The 21,464-nt window shown below is 41.7% G+C and overlaps 1 protein-coding gene across 32 annotated transcripts in view; it reads right to left on the reverse strand.

The window, feature by feature from the left end:
* The window catches only part of mark3a (MAP/microtubule affinity-regulating kinase 3a), a 36,748-nt gene extending 17,780 nt beyond the window's left edge, over positions 1-18,968 (reverse strand). For 29 of the 32 annotated variants that reach the window (XR_011244698.1, XR_011244697.1, XM_020104774.2 and 26 more), the window contains exons 1-7: positions 18,385-18,968; positions 13,401-13,583; positions 11,870-11,923; positions 5,445-5,493; positions 4,281-4,346; positions 2,611-2,681; positions 1,615-1,671 (exon numbers count right to left, since the gene is read on the reverse strand). Coding sequence is in view for 30 of the 32 variants with exons in the window: in XM_020104774.2 (XP_019960333.1) it covers positions 1,615-1,671; positions 2,611-2,681; positions 4,281-4,346; positions 5,445-5,493; positions 11,870-11,923; positions 13,401-13,583; positions 18,385-18,435 (531 nt within the window). In the remaining 2 variants the exon portion in view is untranslated. Of the gene's footprint in view, positions 1-1,614; positions 1,672-2,610; positions 2,682-4,280; positions 4,347-5,444; positions 5,494-11,869; positions 11,924-13,400; positions 13,584-16,148; positions 16,497-18,384 lie in introns of those variants that run through there. The other 3 variants (XM_069535527.1, XM_069535524.1, XM_069535518.1) reach the window with 1 other exon arrangement.
* Between the last annotated feature and the right edge of the window lie 2,496 nt (positions 18,969-21,464).

A 21,464-nucleotide genomic window follows, 5' to 3' on the forward strand; every position in this document is an offset into this window, starting at 1 on the left:
TGTGGAATTTTATTAAACAGATTAAAACTCATGACCTTCAAAGAAAAGTTATTTCATTCTTGGCTGTACAAGAAAATGTGTCACATGCCACCTACATGTGTAAATCATTAACCGGTTATAACAGAGGTACTGATCAAGTCATCTAGCTCATTGTCAAGAAAGATAATATATAGAATATATAAAACCAGTAAAAAATCCCGATCACGTTTGGTCAAGAGACTAAAATGAATCAAATCATTTGTTCCTCGTACAAACCTACAGATATTCTACTTTAAACATTAAACAGAGAGAAGCAGCAAATCAGGACACAGGGACATTTGTGTTTTTGTCAATCAATCAATGTTTGAGCTGCAATTTTCACTTTCACTTGATCTCTGAATGATCGGTTTGGTTTGAGCTGATCTAATGAAACTGAAAACGTCTCCTGTGTGAATGAAACTCTTCAAAGATTAAGCGAAGACTTCAAGACAAACATCTGCTCACTTGCAGCTGTGGGCGAAGGACTAATTAGGGAGCCGAGACAAAACGAGCAGAAAACTCCATCGAGCCGGAGGATTGGAGCGACATGCTGAGAGGCTTTCCGCTGCATGAGGGGTAAACAACACTCATCCACTTTTGGCTGGATACTATGGAGACCCAAAAAAACAATAACGCCTCTTCTCACAAGAAGTGGCTTAAAGTCGAGGCTGGCACGTGTTATATTGTGCATACGAAGGAGGCGCAGGGAGAAGAGGCTGCTGCTCATGTCCCCCTCCTCGTGGATCATTCATGAAGCTCTACAGAGGACACAGTGTGGACGTACAGCTGCCGACAGAGCAGACGCACGGGCTTCTCCTCGTCGAGTGACGCAGAGATAAAAATACAGAAGCATCAATATTTATACCTGGAGAAGAAAAGTGCGTCACGGCTGTGAAATGGAGGCGGTTCATTTACACTACAACCGGTGATGTGGTGGAGAACATGTGAGCAGTTTAGAGTTCTGACTGCTTGTATGTTTGCAGACGTTCCCCCCCGCTGACTGTGGCAAAATGTCAAGGTGGTCGTACAGCTTCGGCTAAGTCGGAAAACGGCAAAGCAGGGGCTCATTAGCAGCATCTGCAGTGTTTTGGTATTAAACGCGCCGTGTTAAAGTCACCGGTGGGAATATGGGAGTTAAGATGAGTAATAAAACACATAACACTGACGTCAGCTCTCTACACCGTGACCTTTCCATCCAATATGAGTCAGAGGAAATTATCCTCAAAAGGTGGAGACACTGCTGATTTTTAAACTCTTGATTATAGTACTTACACAGACTAAATGTGGATTTTAGTTCTATAATGCAAATGAATACATGAAGCTCCTGCGGCCTGGAAACATCAGGCAGCAAATATATATATATATATATAAAACTTCAGGACATCGTTGATACTAAAGATAAATTAGTTATTTCTAGTTGGATTTTTAAACTGTGAACGCTGCCAAAAGACTTGAATCCCAAAGAAAACTGATGATGTAATGACTACAAATGATATTCTTTTGAACTTCCCATCATGCAGCTGCATTATGAAAAAGGTTCTGAGATACTTTTCTGCATGATGAGACTACAAACCAGCGTGTTTCTCCTGAACTCACCTTGAGGTCTCTGTGAACAATGTGCTTCTGGTGACAGTACTGCACCGCCGATACAATCTGCACAAGAGAAAAGATGAGTTTAGTAAATGACTTGTGCCGTGTTCTCAGACAGTGCTGAAGGATGTGGTAGAGGAGGATATGAGGTCGACACAGACGGCGAAGATGTGAGCTTCCTTTGTGCAGAACTACTGCACATTCATCCGCCTCTCAACGGTAAAGAAAAGCTGTTATGCATATTCAACATTGGTGCATATATGGTTCCTAAATTTACATTGATCAGTGCTGATCTGCATATTGTGTTCAAATTATTCTGGACGAGGTGTTTTAATTTACGAAGACCGTTAAACTAAACATTCACACTTTTCAACTCGATAGAGACACAATCACAGGTTAGGGCTCATTCATGGTTAATGTTAAGATTCATAAATGAAAAATGACTGAGCGCTCTGTCTGTACAGTACCTTAAGAATTTGTGAGGGGGCAGTGGAGCCAATGGTTCAGGAGAAACATCAGAGGAAGACATTTCAACAATGGCAGAACTTTTTTTGACGTGAGACTGAGTTGGTAAGAAAACTTCAGGCATCAATATAATTTTACTTTGCCCGTTAAGAACGCGGCCATTTTCTCTACCGAGGAGGCAGGGTTTATGACCTAAACTACAGCCAGCCACCAGGGGGCGACAGAGAAGTTTTGGCTTCTCTTCATGACGTCCATCTTTACTGAGAGTGTCTCAAATGAAAAAGTTACAGTACAATTCTTGATTAACACTGAATAACTTTGAATCTCAGTTTCTTTGGCTTCTTCAAACATGAGTCAGTGACTTTGGACTGTGTGTGAAAGTCATTCAGGGATAATTGGAGGCAAGTTTGGACGTCTCTCGTCTGTCTCTGCCACGGCAGCGTCTCTGTGAGGACTGAAGACAGGGCGGCCTGTTTGAGGCTGAACCGGGAGCAGAGGTGTGAAACCAGAACACTGCAGGGGAAGAAAGCTGGGTACCTGTCTAAATTTAGCCCTGGCCTCTTTTTCCTTCATTCTTCCATGTGCAACCAGGTAGTCGAACACCTCTCCTGCAAGAGAGCGAAGAGAGAGAGAGTCAGACGAGGAGGCAGGTGCTGGAAAGTGAGGAAGACAACGGATGAGAAGTGAGAGAATAAAGAAAAGACAGAGAGAAACTAAAAGTCAGTCACAAGCAGACAGAAATAACTTCATGATTAAATTTTCATCGCAGCTGCACCATCACCCATGTGCATGGTTCCAGGGGGTTTCTTGACCATACTGAGCCGAGTGCGGAGCTGCTTCTTCCACACTGAGCGTCTCCTGGAGGCACAAAGCTGCTGCCGTGTGCTCCAGCAGCAGACTCTCTCTCTGCGGCCCACACTTCAACACTTCCAGGCAAAACGTGGCCACGCTCGCTCATGTGCTAATTGAACTCGAGTGGTTTGTGTGTGTGTGTGTGTGTGTGTGTGTACGTGCATCCATATTAATGCTGACAAAAAAAGAACACGCAAAAAAAAAAAAAAAAGAAAAGAATACCACAAAGACGCCTCCCCCGCTTTCCCTGAATCCTCGAAAACCCTCCCACTCTCCCGGGGCTGACCTGCAGAGGCGGTCAGAGCGTTTCTGTACTTCACGGCTTCGGAAAAGCAACAATTCATCACCGGTCTCTGACTCAACTGCCAAAGACAGAATGTGCCCGATAACACTTTACAAGCTGCAGGAAAACATAGTGTGCTGAACATGGAGGTGAGATTAGGGATCAAAACCAGGAAGGAGGAGAAGATTGGCAAGTGGAAGATACTTTGAGTCTCAGCGGGACTTGTATTGGAATCATTTAAACACGAGGTCACATGGTACACGTTACAGCAATACCCTGATACCCTCGTGTGCATGACAGTATTCAATCTGCACCATCACTGCTAGATGTGACTAAATCCCACAAACGAAACTTTTTGAATCTGATGTAATTAGATGATCATCGTTCCCATCTCGGTGGTAATGTGATTTGCTCCTCCTCCTCCTCCTCCTCCTCCTCAAAGTGGTTTCATCTCCACTTGGCTCAGAATTGGACCTTTCCAGGAAATCAAAGCTGAAATGGGCCTTTTGAGGCCCTGGGTGTGTGACACTGCATTAAATAAGAAGCCGTAGCGCTCACAGACGACATATTGTCGTGTTTCTGCTACGTTTTATCCAGGGTCATACCCGGTATCCTCCTCACTCAACGATAAACACACCAACACTAATCAGAAGGTATTAGGACACGTACAGTTTGTGAAGTTTACTTTGTGTTCGTTTGATACGCTGTTTTTTTTTTTAAATTGTTATTGAAATAATGGACTTCTACAATTAAACTTTACACTTTACTGAATATGCTGCTTTCATGTTCAACTTAAGGACTCAACATGTATTTAAATGTATAGATTTCCTTAAATAAAAAAACTTCAGATTGTTCCTTTAAGGAGGAAGTAGAACCAGTATACACACCGCTACCGACGTCTCTAAATTATTAACACACACATTTATCACATTTGGTGTTAATAAATTATACCTGGACCCTGGGAGCTGCGTGCACTGTGCATACAGTGTTCACAGCTTCATTTACAGTCAACTGGTTTGTCATACTGTTTTTCAGTAACACAAACAAAAGGTGACTTTTGTTTCCGTCTCACCTCCGCTGGCGTATTCCATCACCAGGTAGAGCGTCCTCTCCGTCTCAATCACCTCAAAAAGCTTGACTGTAAGAGGGACAAACAGGAAGAGAGGAGAGGGGGGAAATTATAGATTCAATTATGTCTAAAGACGGGAGAGATTCAGACAGAGGCAGCAATGAATTCATGAACACGAGAAAAATGTTTCCAAACAGACACAACCAGAGAATCAGAGGAGAAAAGTGAAGTCACGTGGATCTGTGCGGATGTCGTGATCATCCGAGCGCAGCATCGAGCCGAGCAGCGTTCAATATTTACTGTACTCTCCAAAACATTTTTTTTTTTTCAACCGCAGTGAGTACAGCTCGAAGATATAAAAGATTGTGTGATGATCGGCAGAGGGCTGCACTGCTAAATATAGACAAGGTGGGAAGGAAGACAAAGACGGAGTATGTGAGAGTGTGTATGAGCTGGGAAGAGCTTAACATCATCCTGGTAATTATAATCACATTTCTTCAGGAGAAAACATATGAGCAAAGGAAATTAAAAGTAATTAGGGAGGAATCCAGATCTGCTACCAACGTCCTGTATGTGATTTATTTACTGGGTACGCCAGGATAAAACTTGTGTTCACAAATAAAACTATCTTCCTCCCTTCGTGGAGATGATATTGTTTGGATTCTTTACATCCACCTACAAGGTTTTTCTCCTTCAACGTTTTTTTGACATTGTCAACGGTTTCCCAGAAATAATTCATGGATCTTGATGAAAAAAAAAAAAACAGGCATATTTAAGGAACTGCTTTCTGTGTGTATGTGAGATCTGGTGTGGATCCAAATAAAAATCTGGACCTAGAGGATTTAAATGTGGTTTTAAAACTCTTAACACTTTCATCATCCTCTAAAGTTCTCGTTTGGACATTTCCTTACAATTTATTTATTAAGTAATAAATAATCTGGGACATTCTATTCTATTATTAATTCAACATCACATGCATTTCAGAAAATGTCGAGCGTGTTTCAGGGACAGATCGTAGGGGGCAACGGCACGGGGACGCTTTAAATATACAGATGAACTCGTGGCTGGCAGCTTGTTGGTGTTTCATGTGACCGTCCACTGACGGAAAGGTCAAAGGTCACAGCCCTGCATGTCAAGCAGAGACTGAACTCTTGTGTTCTCACTCACCTATATTCGGATGATTCAAGATCTTCATTATTCTAACTTCTCTGAAGAGCTGAAACAAAAAACACAGAAAACAGACTTTTATAATTCTGCAGGTTTCAAGATTCGATAATTAAGAATCGTTTCAACATTTTAATATTTAAGAAACAGAAGAGCAGGTAAATCAATAGTGTGTTTTATGCAATAGTTTGACAGTGGTTTAATATCAGATTTTCCGTCCTGCTCTCGTATCTTAAAGACAATGAGACACATGATCAGGTTTCCCTGTCGACATTGCAGTTCTTCTCCTATTCTTAGACAACAGATCATGTGTTCACAGAACACTGGTCCTTGTGCTCGCCGATGTCAAATCATTAATCAAGAAAATGTGCTCCGCTGCCACGTCGTCGCGACAACAGGAGTCCCCGAAGCACAGCGTCGGTTTAAACCAGCCTGAGAGATGCTCGTGCAACCCCCGACTCCCCACCAACAGGATGGAGCAGAGGATCTGAATCAAGTGAAACATGCAGCGTCACATCTTCCCACCTAACGCTAATAATAACACACTCAGTCGCCACACGCTCTGCCCCCCCGTCAGCAATCAGAGTGACCAGACAAGCAGATTTGTAACGGCCAAAAATGCTTTTTAGTCTTCCGCTGTACGAGGCATAAAAAGATCTGAGTGCTATTTATTATTGATCCGCTGTTAACTACACCTCACCCTCTTCCCTTCCATGAAAATATAAAAAGGCATCAATACTTCATGAGGCGGGAGCAGTCAGTGTACTGGTTAGATGACTGACGAACAAATCGTCGAGCTGGGCTGCCAGAAAACACACGACCCGACAGCAGAGTCTGTTTCTGCTGTATTCAGATAATCAGAGGCAAAAATCGTGTCTTAATTTATTATCTGCTTTTAAAGACATGTTTTAAAAGCATCGTTAAACAAGGAAACATTATTAAAAGGTGGTTGAATCTTTATAGTAATGAAAACCAAAAATGTCTTACAAAGTGTGACTGAAACATCTTTGGGACATTAGATTATTTGTGTTAATTTTGCGAGCTGATGAATCATAAACTTAATTTCTTGAAATAAACAACCTCGGTTAATCGAACCCGGGAGCCTGAGTGACAGTAAACAAAAGTTTGATGGCAGAATCGCACCCACGGCTCCTCAGACCTGTAGATCCACTGACAGAGCCTCCCGTCCCGCTGTCTCCCTGACAGTCACACAGATGGTGACAAACAGCAGGTGATGTTTTCACATTCAGAGTCGTGCTGCTCGCTGAGCTGCACCAGCACACAGTTACACATCTCTGCTCGACAGAGGGGAGAGGCATGTCGTTTCAGGCCCACTCATGTTTCACAGTGTCCCTCCTGCACTCCGGAGCGGGTCTGTAACTTGTGTAATGCGTCCACAGCAGTGCAGATGTTTCATCCTAACAGTCTCACACGCTCCACGGTAATTTTCTAAAAACAACACGGACCAAATGTCACGAGCAAACGATCAGACTCTGAAAGCTTTTCAAAGAATTCTGGGAAATGTAGTAAACTAGTAACTCGAAGTAAAGCTAGATAAATGGTCAAGTGTTGAAATTTTAAAAAAGATCATATATATTTGTCTATTTTATTTAATTTCATTGTTTTAAGATATACATTTTATATTTTTACCTCGGGGAAGGTCGTTTTATTTCACCCATGCGTGTCTCTGTAAGTTACCTGTTGATGATGTGTGTCCAAGATATTTGTTGATCTAAGAATAAAATTGAACACTTAACGTGTGCTTGTCTAGAAAACAGCTCCACCTCTGTCTGTGTCACTGGAAATCACATGATTCCACATTCGTAGCTTAAACAATCGAATTCTCAGAGGAACGCCGGCGGTCAGTTGATAATGAGATAATAAATCTAATTTATTTCCTGTTTCAGAGACAAGTGAAGGGTTAATTATGAACTCAGGTCAGCGAGGCCTTCGGGATGGAGCCGACCGGGTTGGAAGCCATGTTAACAAACTGAGCCAGGACGAGTCTGGCTGTTAACGAGAAGGAGGAGGAGGAGGAGTGAGCCTGAGGTCTCCTGCTCTCCGCCTGTGATTCTGCTCCGTCCATCATTATACTGAAAATCCTCTCCTGAGTTCTCAGAGCACGGTGGGATAAATCAGAGCAGGTTTATCGTGTGGACACAGGAAACACCGTCCCTGCTGCTCAAAGACACAAACTGTCGAACCTACAGACGAACGACAGCTGAGCCGCGGGACAAATGTGATCGGGACCGTCCGTCTGTCGGTCAGAGACGAGCATACGAATGTCTCTTTTAAAAAAAACTCAACGACTGCCTCTTTCTTTTTTTTGGCACAGTGTGTTCTGCCCTACATAGCAGATACGAGCTTTCCAACACAAACAAGTATATGGGAATACTTTGTCAGGTATGTTATGCAGTAAACAGAAATAGTGGGGAAACAGCGAGAGAGATGATTCACTACATGATACAACCATTACGTCGTGGACATAAACCTGCTGGGGATCCAGTCATACCACCGCCGTGATGCACAGCTGTCCCGATTACACAATCTGCCTCGTGATCAATAACACGGCACCTTCAGGTGGAGTGACACGCGGTGCTGGGGGTGAGATCACACCTACAGTTGGGTTTCTGGGAGTGCACATCTTCGAGGAAAACTCTCCCCTGCTGCGAGTTCCTGTTTAGGTTAACATGACCTCAATTACAAGTGATGTGAGGCTTGTAAACAAAAACCCGTGGGCTCATTTACTTGATGTTTTTTGGTTTCATCCCACCAGGTTAGAGGCTTCGAGTTGAGTCACAACTAATCAGATTACGGCCCCTGTAACATGTTTTTTTTTGAGCCGTAATTGACACCAGAGTTTTTTTCAGTTCAGAGAAAAATATCCCGGCTGCAGTTTTACCCTCAGCACAAGTTTCAAAGCAAGTTATATGTTATTGTTCTCATCTGGACTAACAGTTGAACCAGAGGGAAAACAATCTGTGGTTCAAATTCACGGCTCCAATCACAACAAGGTTTGGGCACTTTAAAGAAAATGGGGTTTTTCTCAGCCATTAGAAGTTATGAGCTCACAAATGAAGAGAAAGATTAGACGCTGCAGGTGCAAAGAAAAGAACCAAACTCAAACTTTTCTCTTGCCGGTTTAGTAGCCGAGTAGAACCCAAATGTTTTCTGCCTTTTGTTTAACTTGTTGTTTTGTGTCCGAGTCATGAGAAGTTCAATAAAAGAAAGATTTTGAAAAGGTAAAAATAGTCACAAGGAAAGAAAGCAAAACCCTTATTGAGAAAAACAATCATCAGATAATTCTGAAAACTGATTGATGTTTTTAAGCAGAAATAAAAATGTTCAGGGATATTGGGATAAGAATTTCTTTAAATGACTTTCTGACCTTTGTAGTGTTTGTTCTGTAAAATATAAATATACATGTTGGCACACTTTAACAGAGATACTATCGGTGTGTCTCTATATGAAGGTGTAGCAGGATGCATTAGACTATGGCAGCTGCCACATTCTGTGTAAATAAGAGGAAACACTGAACACATTGAAAACCACAACAGTGAAGACGCCTGCAGAGAAATCCAACATTAAAGATCAAAGTTTGAGCTCAGCAAATAATAAGCACACTTTATTTTATTATTGTAAGATGTCCAGTGTCGTCGTGAGTTTATTACCCGGTGAGAAATGTTCCACACCGTGAAACCCCTCGTACTATAAATGACGTCAAAGGCTTTAGTAACTGCTCCTCAACCACTTAATGAAAAGAAAAACCTCTGTGCAGGGGACAGAGGTTCAACCGTCCGACCGACAGTGTTTACATTTAATCAAGAACTCCAGGTGTCACACTCCCTCTCTGACCCTCGACCTGGACGACAACAAGGAAGCTGCGCAGGCTGAATGAGGACAGAGAGGGAGGGACGGAGCGGGAGAGGGAGGGACGGAGCGGGAGATGAGAGTTCGCCAGGAGCCGGTGACAGATGTGAGCGTCGACTCAGCTCCTCCGAACTATTAAGAACAGAGGCTGAAAATAAACATTTAGGCTTCAGAGACGATATCCCCCGCTATCAGCCTCTCGCCAATTCCTCCCGTTACATAACAGGTCAGGACACAACGGTGCCGGCTCCGGTGCAGGTTGGCTGCTTCTACAGAGCAGACTCAGAGGACAAATCTAAAAAGGAAAACAATCCTTTAAAACTCGTCTGAACCTGAACACAACATCCAAATCATGAGCCGGTGATGTTCGACACTAATCAACCGAGGTCTTTAAATAGCACAAGGAGACATTTGCTATTTTCTATTCATCCTTTTGACTACATATCCAAGAAGAGACCAGAACAACACTGCCACAGTATTCTCTAACTTCCACAGCATCACTATGCATTTGGTTTCTGATGGTGCTGTGTTGTAAATCTTTAAAAACAGATTGATATCAGCAGAGGTAAGAGTTTTACTTTCTGTGACTTTGTTGTGGTTCTTTCATCACCATCCTCCTCCCCCTCCTCTACCTCCTCCTTCTATTCAGGTCAGGTCATCTTCAGGACGCCCTCAGATAAGAAAAACTGTTTATCTCGAAAATAGTTTCATGCAATTTAAGTTCAGGTATTTCCTGATTTCCACAGGTTTGGAAAACCCAGAACCATGTGTCATGTTATATGTTCACTCTGTACAACAAAATGCTGTGGTCTCGAGGGGACTTACTTTGTTATCCAGGACCAGCAACTTTCTTAAGCCTAAAAATAAACTTTCCCCCTGTTTCCAGATGTTATGCTTAGCTAAGCTAATTGGCAGCTGGCCTTAGCTTCGTATTGACCATGATGATATCAGAGTGAACTCAGAACTCGGCATGAAAGCAAATGAATACGTTTCTAAAAATAAATGAAAGTATTCCTTTAACATCAGTGACCTTGTAGAAATTAACAAAGATTAGGAACCAGGCTAGATGCCTGTAAAAAAAAAAAAAAAAAGCCACAAATCAAATCCATGTCAGGATTTCCTTCAATTCTGAATCTCCGTCTCGCCGACCAGGAGAGAAAGAGAGAAAACGGAAAGGCAGCCTTTAAATAGAAACACGTGACGGGAATGTGAACATTTAATGTGTCAATCAAGAAAAAGTACTGAGACGTATTGTAGTTTCTTTTTTCAAGCCTGTTCCAATTCCTCAAAATAACCAACAAAGGGAATCTTTGGAACGACAGGAAAAATAACATGACGAATAAAGACAGATTTTTTTTCCTTGACTTTAACAAAGCACTAACCTAAAAACAACAAGCACGGCCGACAAAAGCCTCACGCTTTGTGTTTGCGTGAACGGCGCTGTCATGACTCAGTGTTTTTTGTCAGTGTAGTGTCACAGTCAATGCCAAAGGGCCCGGGCCTCTGAGATACAAAGGCCAGAATCAATGGAGCTTTGGAAAAACTGATGGAAAACCACTAGCCGACCGCTGAGAGGGCCGAGGGAGAGAGGAGCCGGGTGGCGGGGGCCAGCTGAACATCAACACCCAACGCCATCGCCGCCACACCACCAGCCACAGCAGCCGCCGAGCTCTGCCCTGTCCCCTCTTATCTATCTGACAAGCAGAAAAAGCCGCCGGAGCTGCGGCAGCCAAGTCGATATCGGCCTGACTTCCCTGAAATGACTTCCACGCCGAGTGACGGAGCCAAAATGTACAGCGGCACAAATCAAAACAACCACACAACCACATCTCCCTTGCTAATGAGTGTATGCATTAAAAGAAAGGCATTATGGGCAGCTCATTCTCAACTCTGACTTCAAACTGGAAAGTGAAACTGGAACATTCACTCTCAGGCAGCCTGAGAAATTAGCATTTTAAAAGAAAACCCTGCTTCCTGATTTGGGGGATTTAACAAAGAAAACCAAACTGTCACTCCCAGTTGCGTGACAACCGAACAGCAGGAGCTGGAAAAAGGTGGATGAAGGGGAAGAAGAAAGAAACACATATCACATTCAGTTTCTCTTGAAGACTAACAGATGTTCACAGAAACAACATTAATTACCACTTCCAGCAGAAAAGCCTCCCTGGGGACAAATCTGAACCTTAAAACACCTTTTTTTAAATTGGCTAAAACCCTCGCGTTAGTTCTTCTTTTCCTAAATTGGCTGAACAGAAAAGACTGAACACAGACACAATCTCCTTACATGAGACTTACGGTCCAAAAGCTTCATGCAAAACCTAAGTGGGACACTGTGCGGAGCTGAATCTCATATCCTCTGCTGCAAAAGCATCGCACTGAAATAATAAAAGCTCTTAATTCACCCCAGGAAGCTATATGGAGAACACATACTCCATCCCAGCATGCCCTGCTTCCCATTTACACAATTAATACTCAATCTGTCGTGCGTCATGAATTAGTAAATGAATTCTGCCACAGCGTGAGAGAATAAACGAAGAGAGAGAAGGGGGGTAAATTACCTTCTGAAGGCTGTTTGGGTTCAGCTGCGTCTTGTCTATTATCTTAATTGCCACCTGTGAAGAGAAAAAAAAAAAACATTGAAACGGAGCTAAATAGACAGAGCAGCGAAGAAGCTGCTGAAAAAGGTGGAACTGACATCAGGCAGCTAAGGAACAGAAACTGACATTAAGGAGCCAAGGCAGAACTGAGAATATATTGTTTTCAAAAAGAAAACACTGGACACATCTCAATTTAAAGCTTTTCGAGACGATCTGAGACAGTTTCAACATCCCCCTTAAAGATGAAGTAAGGCAAAAGGCAACTGAGGAATAATTAAAGACAGAATCAAGAGGGAATCGAGGGGAAAAGAGCACCGCTGTCGTACGCTGTGCTCAGAAGACGCTAACTCTTTCTGTTCATCAATTATAAACGGATCAAATGCTCGGCAGCGGCAGCGGCAGACCCAGAAAACATCCATTACTGCCAACAAGGTTTAGAGCCACGAGTCTGCTGATACATGAGGGTGTTTGTTTTAATATTTTACTCATTTTAGTCCTGAACACTTTTTTTTTTAACAATTCTTACTTTTAAAAATCCTTTTGAAATACGTCAAAGTTGTTAAATGTGACACAAGTCTTACTGAAGAAGAATGACAAAAACCTCAGCCTTGATAGAATAGGTCTAAAAATGGCAAACCTCTGAATTAGATTAGGAAGCGTCTGATCGCAGAACAAGCAGACGACATTAGGGAGCAGTTTTTGATGTGATGCGCTGCGGACACATTTTGGTCGCCACAAAAGAAGCATTGATGTTTAATTTCCAGCCCCGGGTGCTGGTCTGAGCTTTGTTTTAAAAACTGAATACGGGTCCGTGAGTGTGATTCTCCCAATGAAACTGCTGCAGTGGTGTTAACGTAACGACTCAGAGGTGGTGTCACCACGGCCCCGTTCAGGCGTGGCATTAACATCCGTCAGCTCTCAGTTCACACGGTATTAAAACGCTTCCTGGATGCTTCTCCTGTGACGACTTGTGATCGGATCTCACTTCCTGCTCAATATGCAAATGATCACAAACATTTGTGACGGTTGGTTTTACCCAAGAACAGAAGAAACATTTACCACGTGGCGGTCGATGTTGATTCACTCTTTTTATTTGTAAATGAATATATGTGTTTATTATTTAGGTTGCACAAAATGGTGGTGTTGTTGCTGGAGGGGGCAAAATATAATATTAGGAACTCTGAATATACAGCCCCGTTCAACTTTGACCTCAAACATGAAAACATTAACATTTCTAATACATATTATAAACTTAATAAAAGTAGATTTAATGGATTGTGTGGGTGCAACCCAATAAAATGGCTGCTGAGTGCACATCTCAGCAGTTGAAGTACAAAGCTCTTTAAGTTTTATTGTTTTCAGAGTGTAAAGTTCAAATATTATCAATATTTTATGGGTGAGAATCTAATTTAAGTATTTCCAAACCAGTGAAAAGTCATTTGAAAACCTTAAACTTGACTTCCTTCTATAAAAACTCTAAAGCGCCTCTCACCTCTCTGCCGGTGAGGATGTGTCGGGCCAGTTTGACCTTGGCGAAGTTGCCCTTGCCGATGGTTTTGAGCAGCCGGTAGTTGCCGACGTGGGGCTGCTGCGGCTCCTCCGAGCTGCGCGATCGCACGCCGGTGCGGCTCGAGCGCGTGCCGACCTCCTGACGCCCATTACTGTGAGACGTGTGCTGTGGAAAAAGACACATTATTTTAGACTCTAGGAATCGTACATGCTGGGAAACATCTACGTGTGTCACATGTGGGATGACTCATGGTGACCTGCTGCTCCACTCATGATATTTATAGTTCTGCATCCAGAGGACGAAAGTACGTTTTATCTTCCACCTGCCACGAACGATGAAGTGTTAACTGGCAGTTTTTACGATTTCAACCATCACAGCCTCAACATCAGGGGAATACGTCACGTTAAAGTCATCCATCGTCATTAATGTGAGAATCACTTAACAGTCGAATCATTTGATCTATGAAATGTCAGAAAATAGGGGGAAAGTGTCCATCACACGTTCCCAGGATCCTAAATACAAAGACTATTAGTTCCGTGACTTGTTGTCTCAGCTCTAAAACACTTCCTGTCACAAAACATCCCTGTTGATTTTTGATCAGATCTAAATTTTCCCAACCGGAGTCCATAGTTACAACTCGGCTGGTTTTTGGCTTCAACACACTGATGAGGGTCACGTTCAAGCAATTGTCGACTGAATTGAAGAAATGTGACAAACATTCTTACGTCCGCCAAGGAAGTTTAGTTTTCACAGAACGACAGGATCAGCAGATTTCCACAAAACCTTTAGTAACCTTTTTTTTTTTTTTTACATTTTCACCGATGTCCCAGTGAATAATGAACTTGATTAAACAAATCAGGCTCATTCAGGGGACTGATAACTACGAGTGTGTGCATTGTAGCTTGATTGAATTTAAGGAGACAGTTTGGCCTTGGCGGAGGTATGTGCTCGACTGAGTGCCATTCTGGTTGCCTCATGTCATCCTCATTTTCTTGTTCTGTTTAAAGCAACAACTTTGCAGCTGCCATACTTGCAATAGAGGGTCAACACACAAGCTGAGCAAAACTTTCAATGTTTGTCACCAGTTATTTTCTGTCATTTGTTTTATTTTCTGTTTCAAATTCTGTTCACGAATGATATATACATTTTTAACTTGCATTGAAAAGATAATTAAATTGAAGCTTACGTGACTGTCAGTGTTTAATCCCGTGGTTTGATGCGCAGCAGAGCGTACAGTAACAAATACAAGTTATAAAAGGGTTCTGATGCTGCAGTGTAGACGCCACTGCTCTGATTCACTCTGGGAAAATCATTTAATGGAGCTCCCAAACAACCCCGATCTTAATTTATTATGTCTCATCATCTGTGTAATTAGCAGATGACACTTTAAACACCATGAACACTCATTAAATATCTGTCATTTGCGTTGAGAAACACAATCTCTGCTTCCTTTTCCCTGAAGGACATTAGACCTTATTTGTCTACACGGTTTTTATGATTAATTCTACAATCACAGTCTAGACAAACAAGAAATCCAGAAATCAGTTTTGGCTTTAGAATATTCAGTTTTTTCAGTCATTTAGAAAATAAATTGAAGATGAATTGATAGTAAAAAGGTGGGTTAGGTGTAGCCCAACATGACGTCAGTGTGTATTGCAAATACTAGCAGAGGTGGCCCAACACTGCTACTCACACACACACACAACACTGGAAAATCCTGTTTACCAACCAGCTTTGTCAGCCTCCGTGAGGCTGAGTGGGATTTGAACTCAATGCCAATGTCCCAGTTTGGTTGAGAATCAGTCATGTGCCCGAAACTTAACTCCTCAGGATATTTCACAAAGACCGTAAACACACATACAACCTGATGCATTCTGGGCCGCGTCTTCACTGTGGCGTGGTGTTTTTATGCTGCACAGCTCTGACAGAGCCACTGATTGAGGGATTGATTTTTTGGGATACTGTGATCAAAAGCACCCCCGCGTCCCAACAACTAAATAAAACATCTGACAGATCGACTGCTCCGCTGGTGTCTCATTAACAGCGGCGGTGCCCTCTGCTCCGCCCGGCTCTACCCCTCCCGTCCCCACCCAAACTGACCCCATTCACCCTGACAACAGTGAAAGGGACAGTGATGAAGTGGGACAATTAACAATAAGAGTGTAAAGCTTCAACTTCTTACTCTCCTAACTGTATTTAAAACCACGTGATAACAAATCTACTGTATGTTCTCAACAGAGCACAAATCCAATTTTAGAGTCACATCATTGAATCTTTAAGATATTGAGCAAACACTAAAGCTAATACGACGTCTCACAGAGCAATGGACATATCACAGCAGATAGCGTTACTATCACGTACCAAGGTAAGACAAGGTCATAGTAAACTTAATTACCGCTGCAGACATTAAAAACGTCCATAATGATATTTTAAAGACATCAGGAGACGTATAAATAAACACAAAATCACAAAAGGTTAGTTAAACTCTCTTATAAGCAGCAGAGTCACACTTTGAGTCACTAAAGGAATATTTGACTTCTTCAGTGATAGCAGGAGATAAAAATACCATCAGCTGGGATAAGGTCACTGTTGAATACCAAAGACAAACAACCAAACAACCTGTGGGAAGATCAGGATGCAGAGAAACACGCACATAAACAAATCCGTTTCCATTTTTCCACATGAAAAACTTTCTGAAAGAAAAGAATTTCCTTTTCAGCAGCTACTCACAAGGCTGCGGTGTCTCCTGGCTGCCTGGGCGCCCGTCATGTTTCAACAGGAAAAAGATTCTGCCCCGCTGATGATGCCCATAGAGATTCCCACAACACCAGATTTCCCCAACTCAAGAGCACCGGTAACCACAGACAGACAGAGAGGGAGACGGGAGGAGGGGGGGGTGCACTGATCCCAGTCAAGCCCGATTACAGGCGGATGCACCAAAACCGGACGCCAGAGTCTATCCTTTCAAAATAAGGGCTTTTAGTCAGCTGCTTTCTCAAGTGTTGGAGGCATAAAGGCTCCTCTGTGCCCTTGTGTAGGATTATTTTTCAATTGGACTTCAGGGACCTAGTAAGAAACTGATGTTCTCTCATCTTTGTTGGACTCAGATGTCAAAGAAAAAGACCGTCGGTTGAGAACGGTTACAAATACCACATCACAACATCCTGAAGCACCAAGCGAGTTTATCAAATGTGTCTTAGTTTGACCCACACAGTCCAGAAACACTAAATATATTCAATGTATTATTATGAGACACACAATCTCTCACCAGAAACCACAGATATTCAATATTTTTGTTGTGACTCTATTATCAAAAGACAACAAATGAGTGAATCGTTCCTGCACTAAATTCACTGGCTGTTCTTTTATTCTTTGTTTTAACTCCTTGTTTCACTGGCAACTGGTTTTTTTTGTGTTTTTTTTCCAGCAAGTGAAATGTGTCATTTTCCACCTAATGGATCAATAAAGTTTCACCACATCTCATCGGCCTCAGCGCTCCACTTGTGCATTGTCTCTTCTCCAGCTGACTCTCTGCTGCTGCCATGACGAATCATGAGACTTTGATGAAATCACATGTGCACGTTACGTGGCTGCAGTTCAGCAGGATGTGAGGAGAAAAGGGGAGATTGAGGTGGGTTAGGGTCAGGGGTAGGAAAATGACTTTTAAAGTAACGTGAATTCAACAGAAGCACGAGGCTCATTGGAGAGTGAAGGTTTAGAAAGTATTGGTTGCAGCACTGTTACAACACTTAAAGTCACTTCAGCAGCTCGCTCTGAATTTAACATTTGAGAGTTAAGTGCTACGACACTTACAGAATTGATTAACGGCCAGATCATTATTTGGAAATTCGATGATCATTGAATCATCAAAATCGTCATTTGCCAATTATTTTCTCATTTGCCTCATTAATCATTTGGGCTGGAAAACTATAAAATAGGGGATATTGATATCTGAGCAGCAGCTGGAATATTTGGGGAACACTTGGTGAAAATAAACATGACGCAAACAATAAATGAATTAACTTTACTAAAACTAAGTTTTACAGACACATTTTAACACCACTGAGAACATCAGAGCTATTCTTTTTGGCTGTGTGGCCAGAGAAGTAATACATTATTTAAGTCATCACCACACTGGTAGTTGACTACACTGCCATTTTGTTTTGCAAATGATTGTTCATCAAAATTCATGAAATGTGGAAATCAAGAAGTGTATTATTGTCGTCTCACTTGCAGCTCTGGTCGTTACACAAACTGACATTTCTATTTAGCTTTACTGAAATGTGCTGTTCATTTGATTCATTTAAAAATAAAGTGGACAGCAACATGAGAGGAGTGGAGGACTTGTAGAGGATGTGTTATTTAAAACACCAGGAGTTACGCACATCTCATTTAATTGTCCCTGCACATCATTTCTACTCTAATGAAGGGGAACATGTCGTTCACTCGTTTAAAGGGTTTAGAGAAACAACAGACAAGTCGCTGTGACTCCCACAATGCACCGCTTCTATTTTTAGACATTAAAAACGATGAAATGTTTTTTTCTAAATCCGCGAAGTTTAATTTTGAAAATCCCCACCGGAAGCTCTGTTCGGGTTTTTTTTTTTCCAGACTGAGGATTCTGTTGGGTGGGGGGGCGGGACTAATGAGCCCATATTTGGAAGCTGAGCGGTGGAACCCCTTGAGTGACAGCTGGGTGAGCCAATGAGCAGCGGGGACGGGCACCACTGTTGCCTGCCAGACGAAGTGTTGCAGCTCACTTTGTGTTCGGGCCTAAAGGTCCAGACTTCCGGTTCCGATCAGCTGCTCTCACTCGGAACTTGGTGAATTAAAAAAAAAAAAACCCCAGAATAAAAGAAAAGAGAGGCTGAAGGAGGATGGAGAGAAACACGAACAACAGGAACAGAGAGAGAGAAGTGTGGCTGTGTCCGGGGCAGAGAGAAGTGGCAGCGGACTTTATTCTTACCGTCTCCGTCCCCTTCTCGTTCACTGTGGGTAATGGAGTTTTGTTTGACATCTTCTCCTCCGGTCCCGGTTCTTACGTCTCCCCCCCCCCACAAAAAAAAAAAAAATCCACCGACACACACACTCGACACTAAACCCGACTCTGCGCCTCGCTCCGCGGGTCGAGCTGCCTCCGCATGGATCGGTTTTCGGAGAAGCAGCGGACGTGCCGGAGCACACGGACCGAGGGGAAATGACCCGTGCGTGTGTCCGCACCGAGCATGAAGTGTGTTCGAAACCGGGGCAGCGTCCGTCCGTCCGTCCGTCCGGTGGGTTCGAGTCCGTGAACTAAACTGACGCTCGGGCGCCGTCCAACCAAAAATGGCTCCGGGCTTTTTTTCCCCCCCTTCCTCGAAAATACCGGTTTAAAAAGAAGCCATGGCGTCGAGGCTCCGCGCTGGATGTTTCCTACCGGGGATCAGACGGTGTCGGCGGCTGAGATACTCGCCGTCGGTTCGGTTTCTTCCATCTCCGGTGGCCCGAAGTGAAGCTGTCTGAGTTAGGTGGAACCAAAATGGCGGCTCCGCGGCGGGGCTGGATTAGGATGCGTTCACGGGCCGCTCCCAGCCCCCGACATCTGAGCTGTCCACCAAACAGCAGTTGTTTTTTTTTTATTTGTTTCCTTCGATTAGTCGATTAAAATTCAGTCCACGTCAAAACATATTACAAGTTCAAGTTAATTAGAGGATAGGGCTCAAATTAAACATCGTAGAGTGCTGTGGTGAAGTGTGGAACAAGAGGACAAGTAGGGTTGTGACAAGAATGTATTAAAAAATGTTCCCGGATTAGTCAAATAAAGTTAAAGTTCAGTTGGAAAGTTTAGAATTAGTGAAATGTTTTAGTATGATGTGTAATAAAGAGAAGGAAGGGTTGTGACTGAGGTGTATTTTCATTCATTTCTTTCTCAATTAATCAACAAGTCTTTAAAATTCAGTGGTCGTAAAATGTGGAACAAAGTGACGTGTCGGGTTGTGACTGAGATGTATTCTCATCAAAATGTTCCTCGATCAGTCGATAATATGACTTGTTAATACTTGAAATTAATTCAATCTTAGTATTTAAGATTCAGTGGTAGTTAAAATCAGTCATCTTAAAAACAGTTAAATGTCAAACAAAGTAGGGTTGCAACAAAAACAGCTTTTTTTCCCTTTGATTATTTAATAAGATTCATTAAACTTTAGTTAAGACAAGTTAATAAAAGGAAAAATCCGTTTAGTTTAAATTTCAGTTTCATTCAACAGGGAATTCCCATTTGTTTGAATCATTGACTCTGTCCCTGTCATTTCAATATTTCAGTAATTTTACATGCAACACTACTTCTTACATCACATACGATTGTTTTTTTAGTGTGGTAGTGAGACAGTGATGTTCATCACATCTGGGGATGAAATTGTGACATATGAGTATTTGTAAAATACTGTATTTGTAGATAGCAGGTTATATTATAAGTGAAACATGACAAAAAACAATAAAAACTACGGCAGCAGATGATATTGATCGTCTCTATCAGCTCAGGAAGGAGAGCGGGAATGTTTTTATAAGTTTCAAACATGTTAAATAAAATAATTAAATCGTCACTTCTTCAGATGTTTATTGAGTAAATAGCAACATTTAAAACAACCAGAGTCACCAACCAGATCTGCTGAGCAGTGAAAACTATCAAGAGACGTACAAGAATAAAATGAAATGAGATGAGATAGAAATAAAAGGCTAAAAAATCCAAATAAAACAAAGTAAGGACACTGAAAATCCAGAGAACACATGTAGGTCTTCAGTTTAAATTGAACAACACTCAGAACTAAGTGTCAACAGTAAAAGTTCCAAAGCTTTGGGGCAACTACAGCAAACAAATTGTTAAATCACAACATTAAATTTAAAATTTTCTGTAAAATAATCAAAATATATATATATATATATTTTTTTTAAAAGTACAACGAATAAAAACCTAAAAGAAACAATTAAGGACTATGGAGACTGTGAGGAAAACATCAGACTCAGATTCTGGGACGTGCTGAAACGTGGTTGTGGATATTTCCCACAGGGCCTGAAGGCAGCGTGAGGAAGTGAGGAGAGCAGCTGAGCTCAGTGTCTCTGGATCAGAACTGTCATCAGCTCCCAACTCCAGAGAAACTCCAGAGAAACTCCAGAGAAACTCCAGAGAAACTTCAGAGAAACTCCAGAGAAACTCCAGAGAAACTTCAGAGAAACTTCAGAGAAACTTTCTGCTCAGCAACAAATCACCTCAGAGAAACTTTAAATCGGACTTTTACACTTTACTGACATTTACTCAGATTTTTCACTTCAGTAAAATTAAAGTAAATCACTTTCTTATTGAGGCAGATTAGTTAAATTCATCCAAACCAGAATAAAAGAAAAATCAAGAGAAGATGGAAAAAATAAACACAACTCATTTTTTTTTCCACTTTTCTCTTCATTTACATGAATTTCATAAAAATGATTAACGTTTTACTGAGCACAGCACAATGACTGTGACTGATGACCTTTTGTGTTGTGATATAAAAAAAACTTCCTTCCTGTTACTTAGAGAATACATGTATTTAATTACTGCATTTTTCGTTTCTGTCGTACCAAGACACGCCCTAATCTCCCTCTGGTATTCCATGAATGGTGGAAAATGCAGTAGTTATATTCACTTCTTGTTTATTTACTTAAAATGCATCATATAAACTAGTACTTGAACTTATTCAATCTGTCCAATGTGTATGTGTGCTTGTGTATATTGTTTATGTCTGTAGATTAAAAGTATTAATTTTAATTTTAACATGTTTCAACATGTCCATGAATTAATCAGGGAATAATTCACAGATCCTACATTTAAAAACTCAGTCTGGGCTGATGTTGAGTACAATATGATCCAGAAGCATCTTTTCAGATTTCTTAAAACGATTTGTTCCACAGATCTTGTTTATTGTGACGTACTTTGTTGCTATATAAAACTGTTATGCATATTTGTCTTAAGCAGATACACATAAATAAATAAATAAATAAAATATATAACGTTTAGGACAATTCAATCATTTA

This window comes from Paralichthys olivaceus, chromosome 12, assembly GCF_024713975.1.
Source record: "Paralichthys olivaceus isolate ysfri-2021 chromosome 12, ASM2471397v2, whole genome shotgun sequence".
NCBI classification, from domain to species: domain Eukaryota; kingdom Metazoa; phylum Chordata; class Actinopteri; order Pleuronectiformes; family Paralichthyidae; genus Paralichthys; species Paralichthys olivaceus.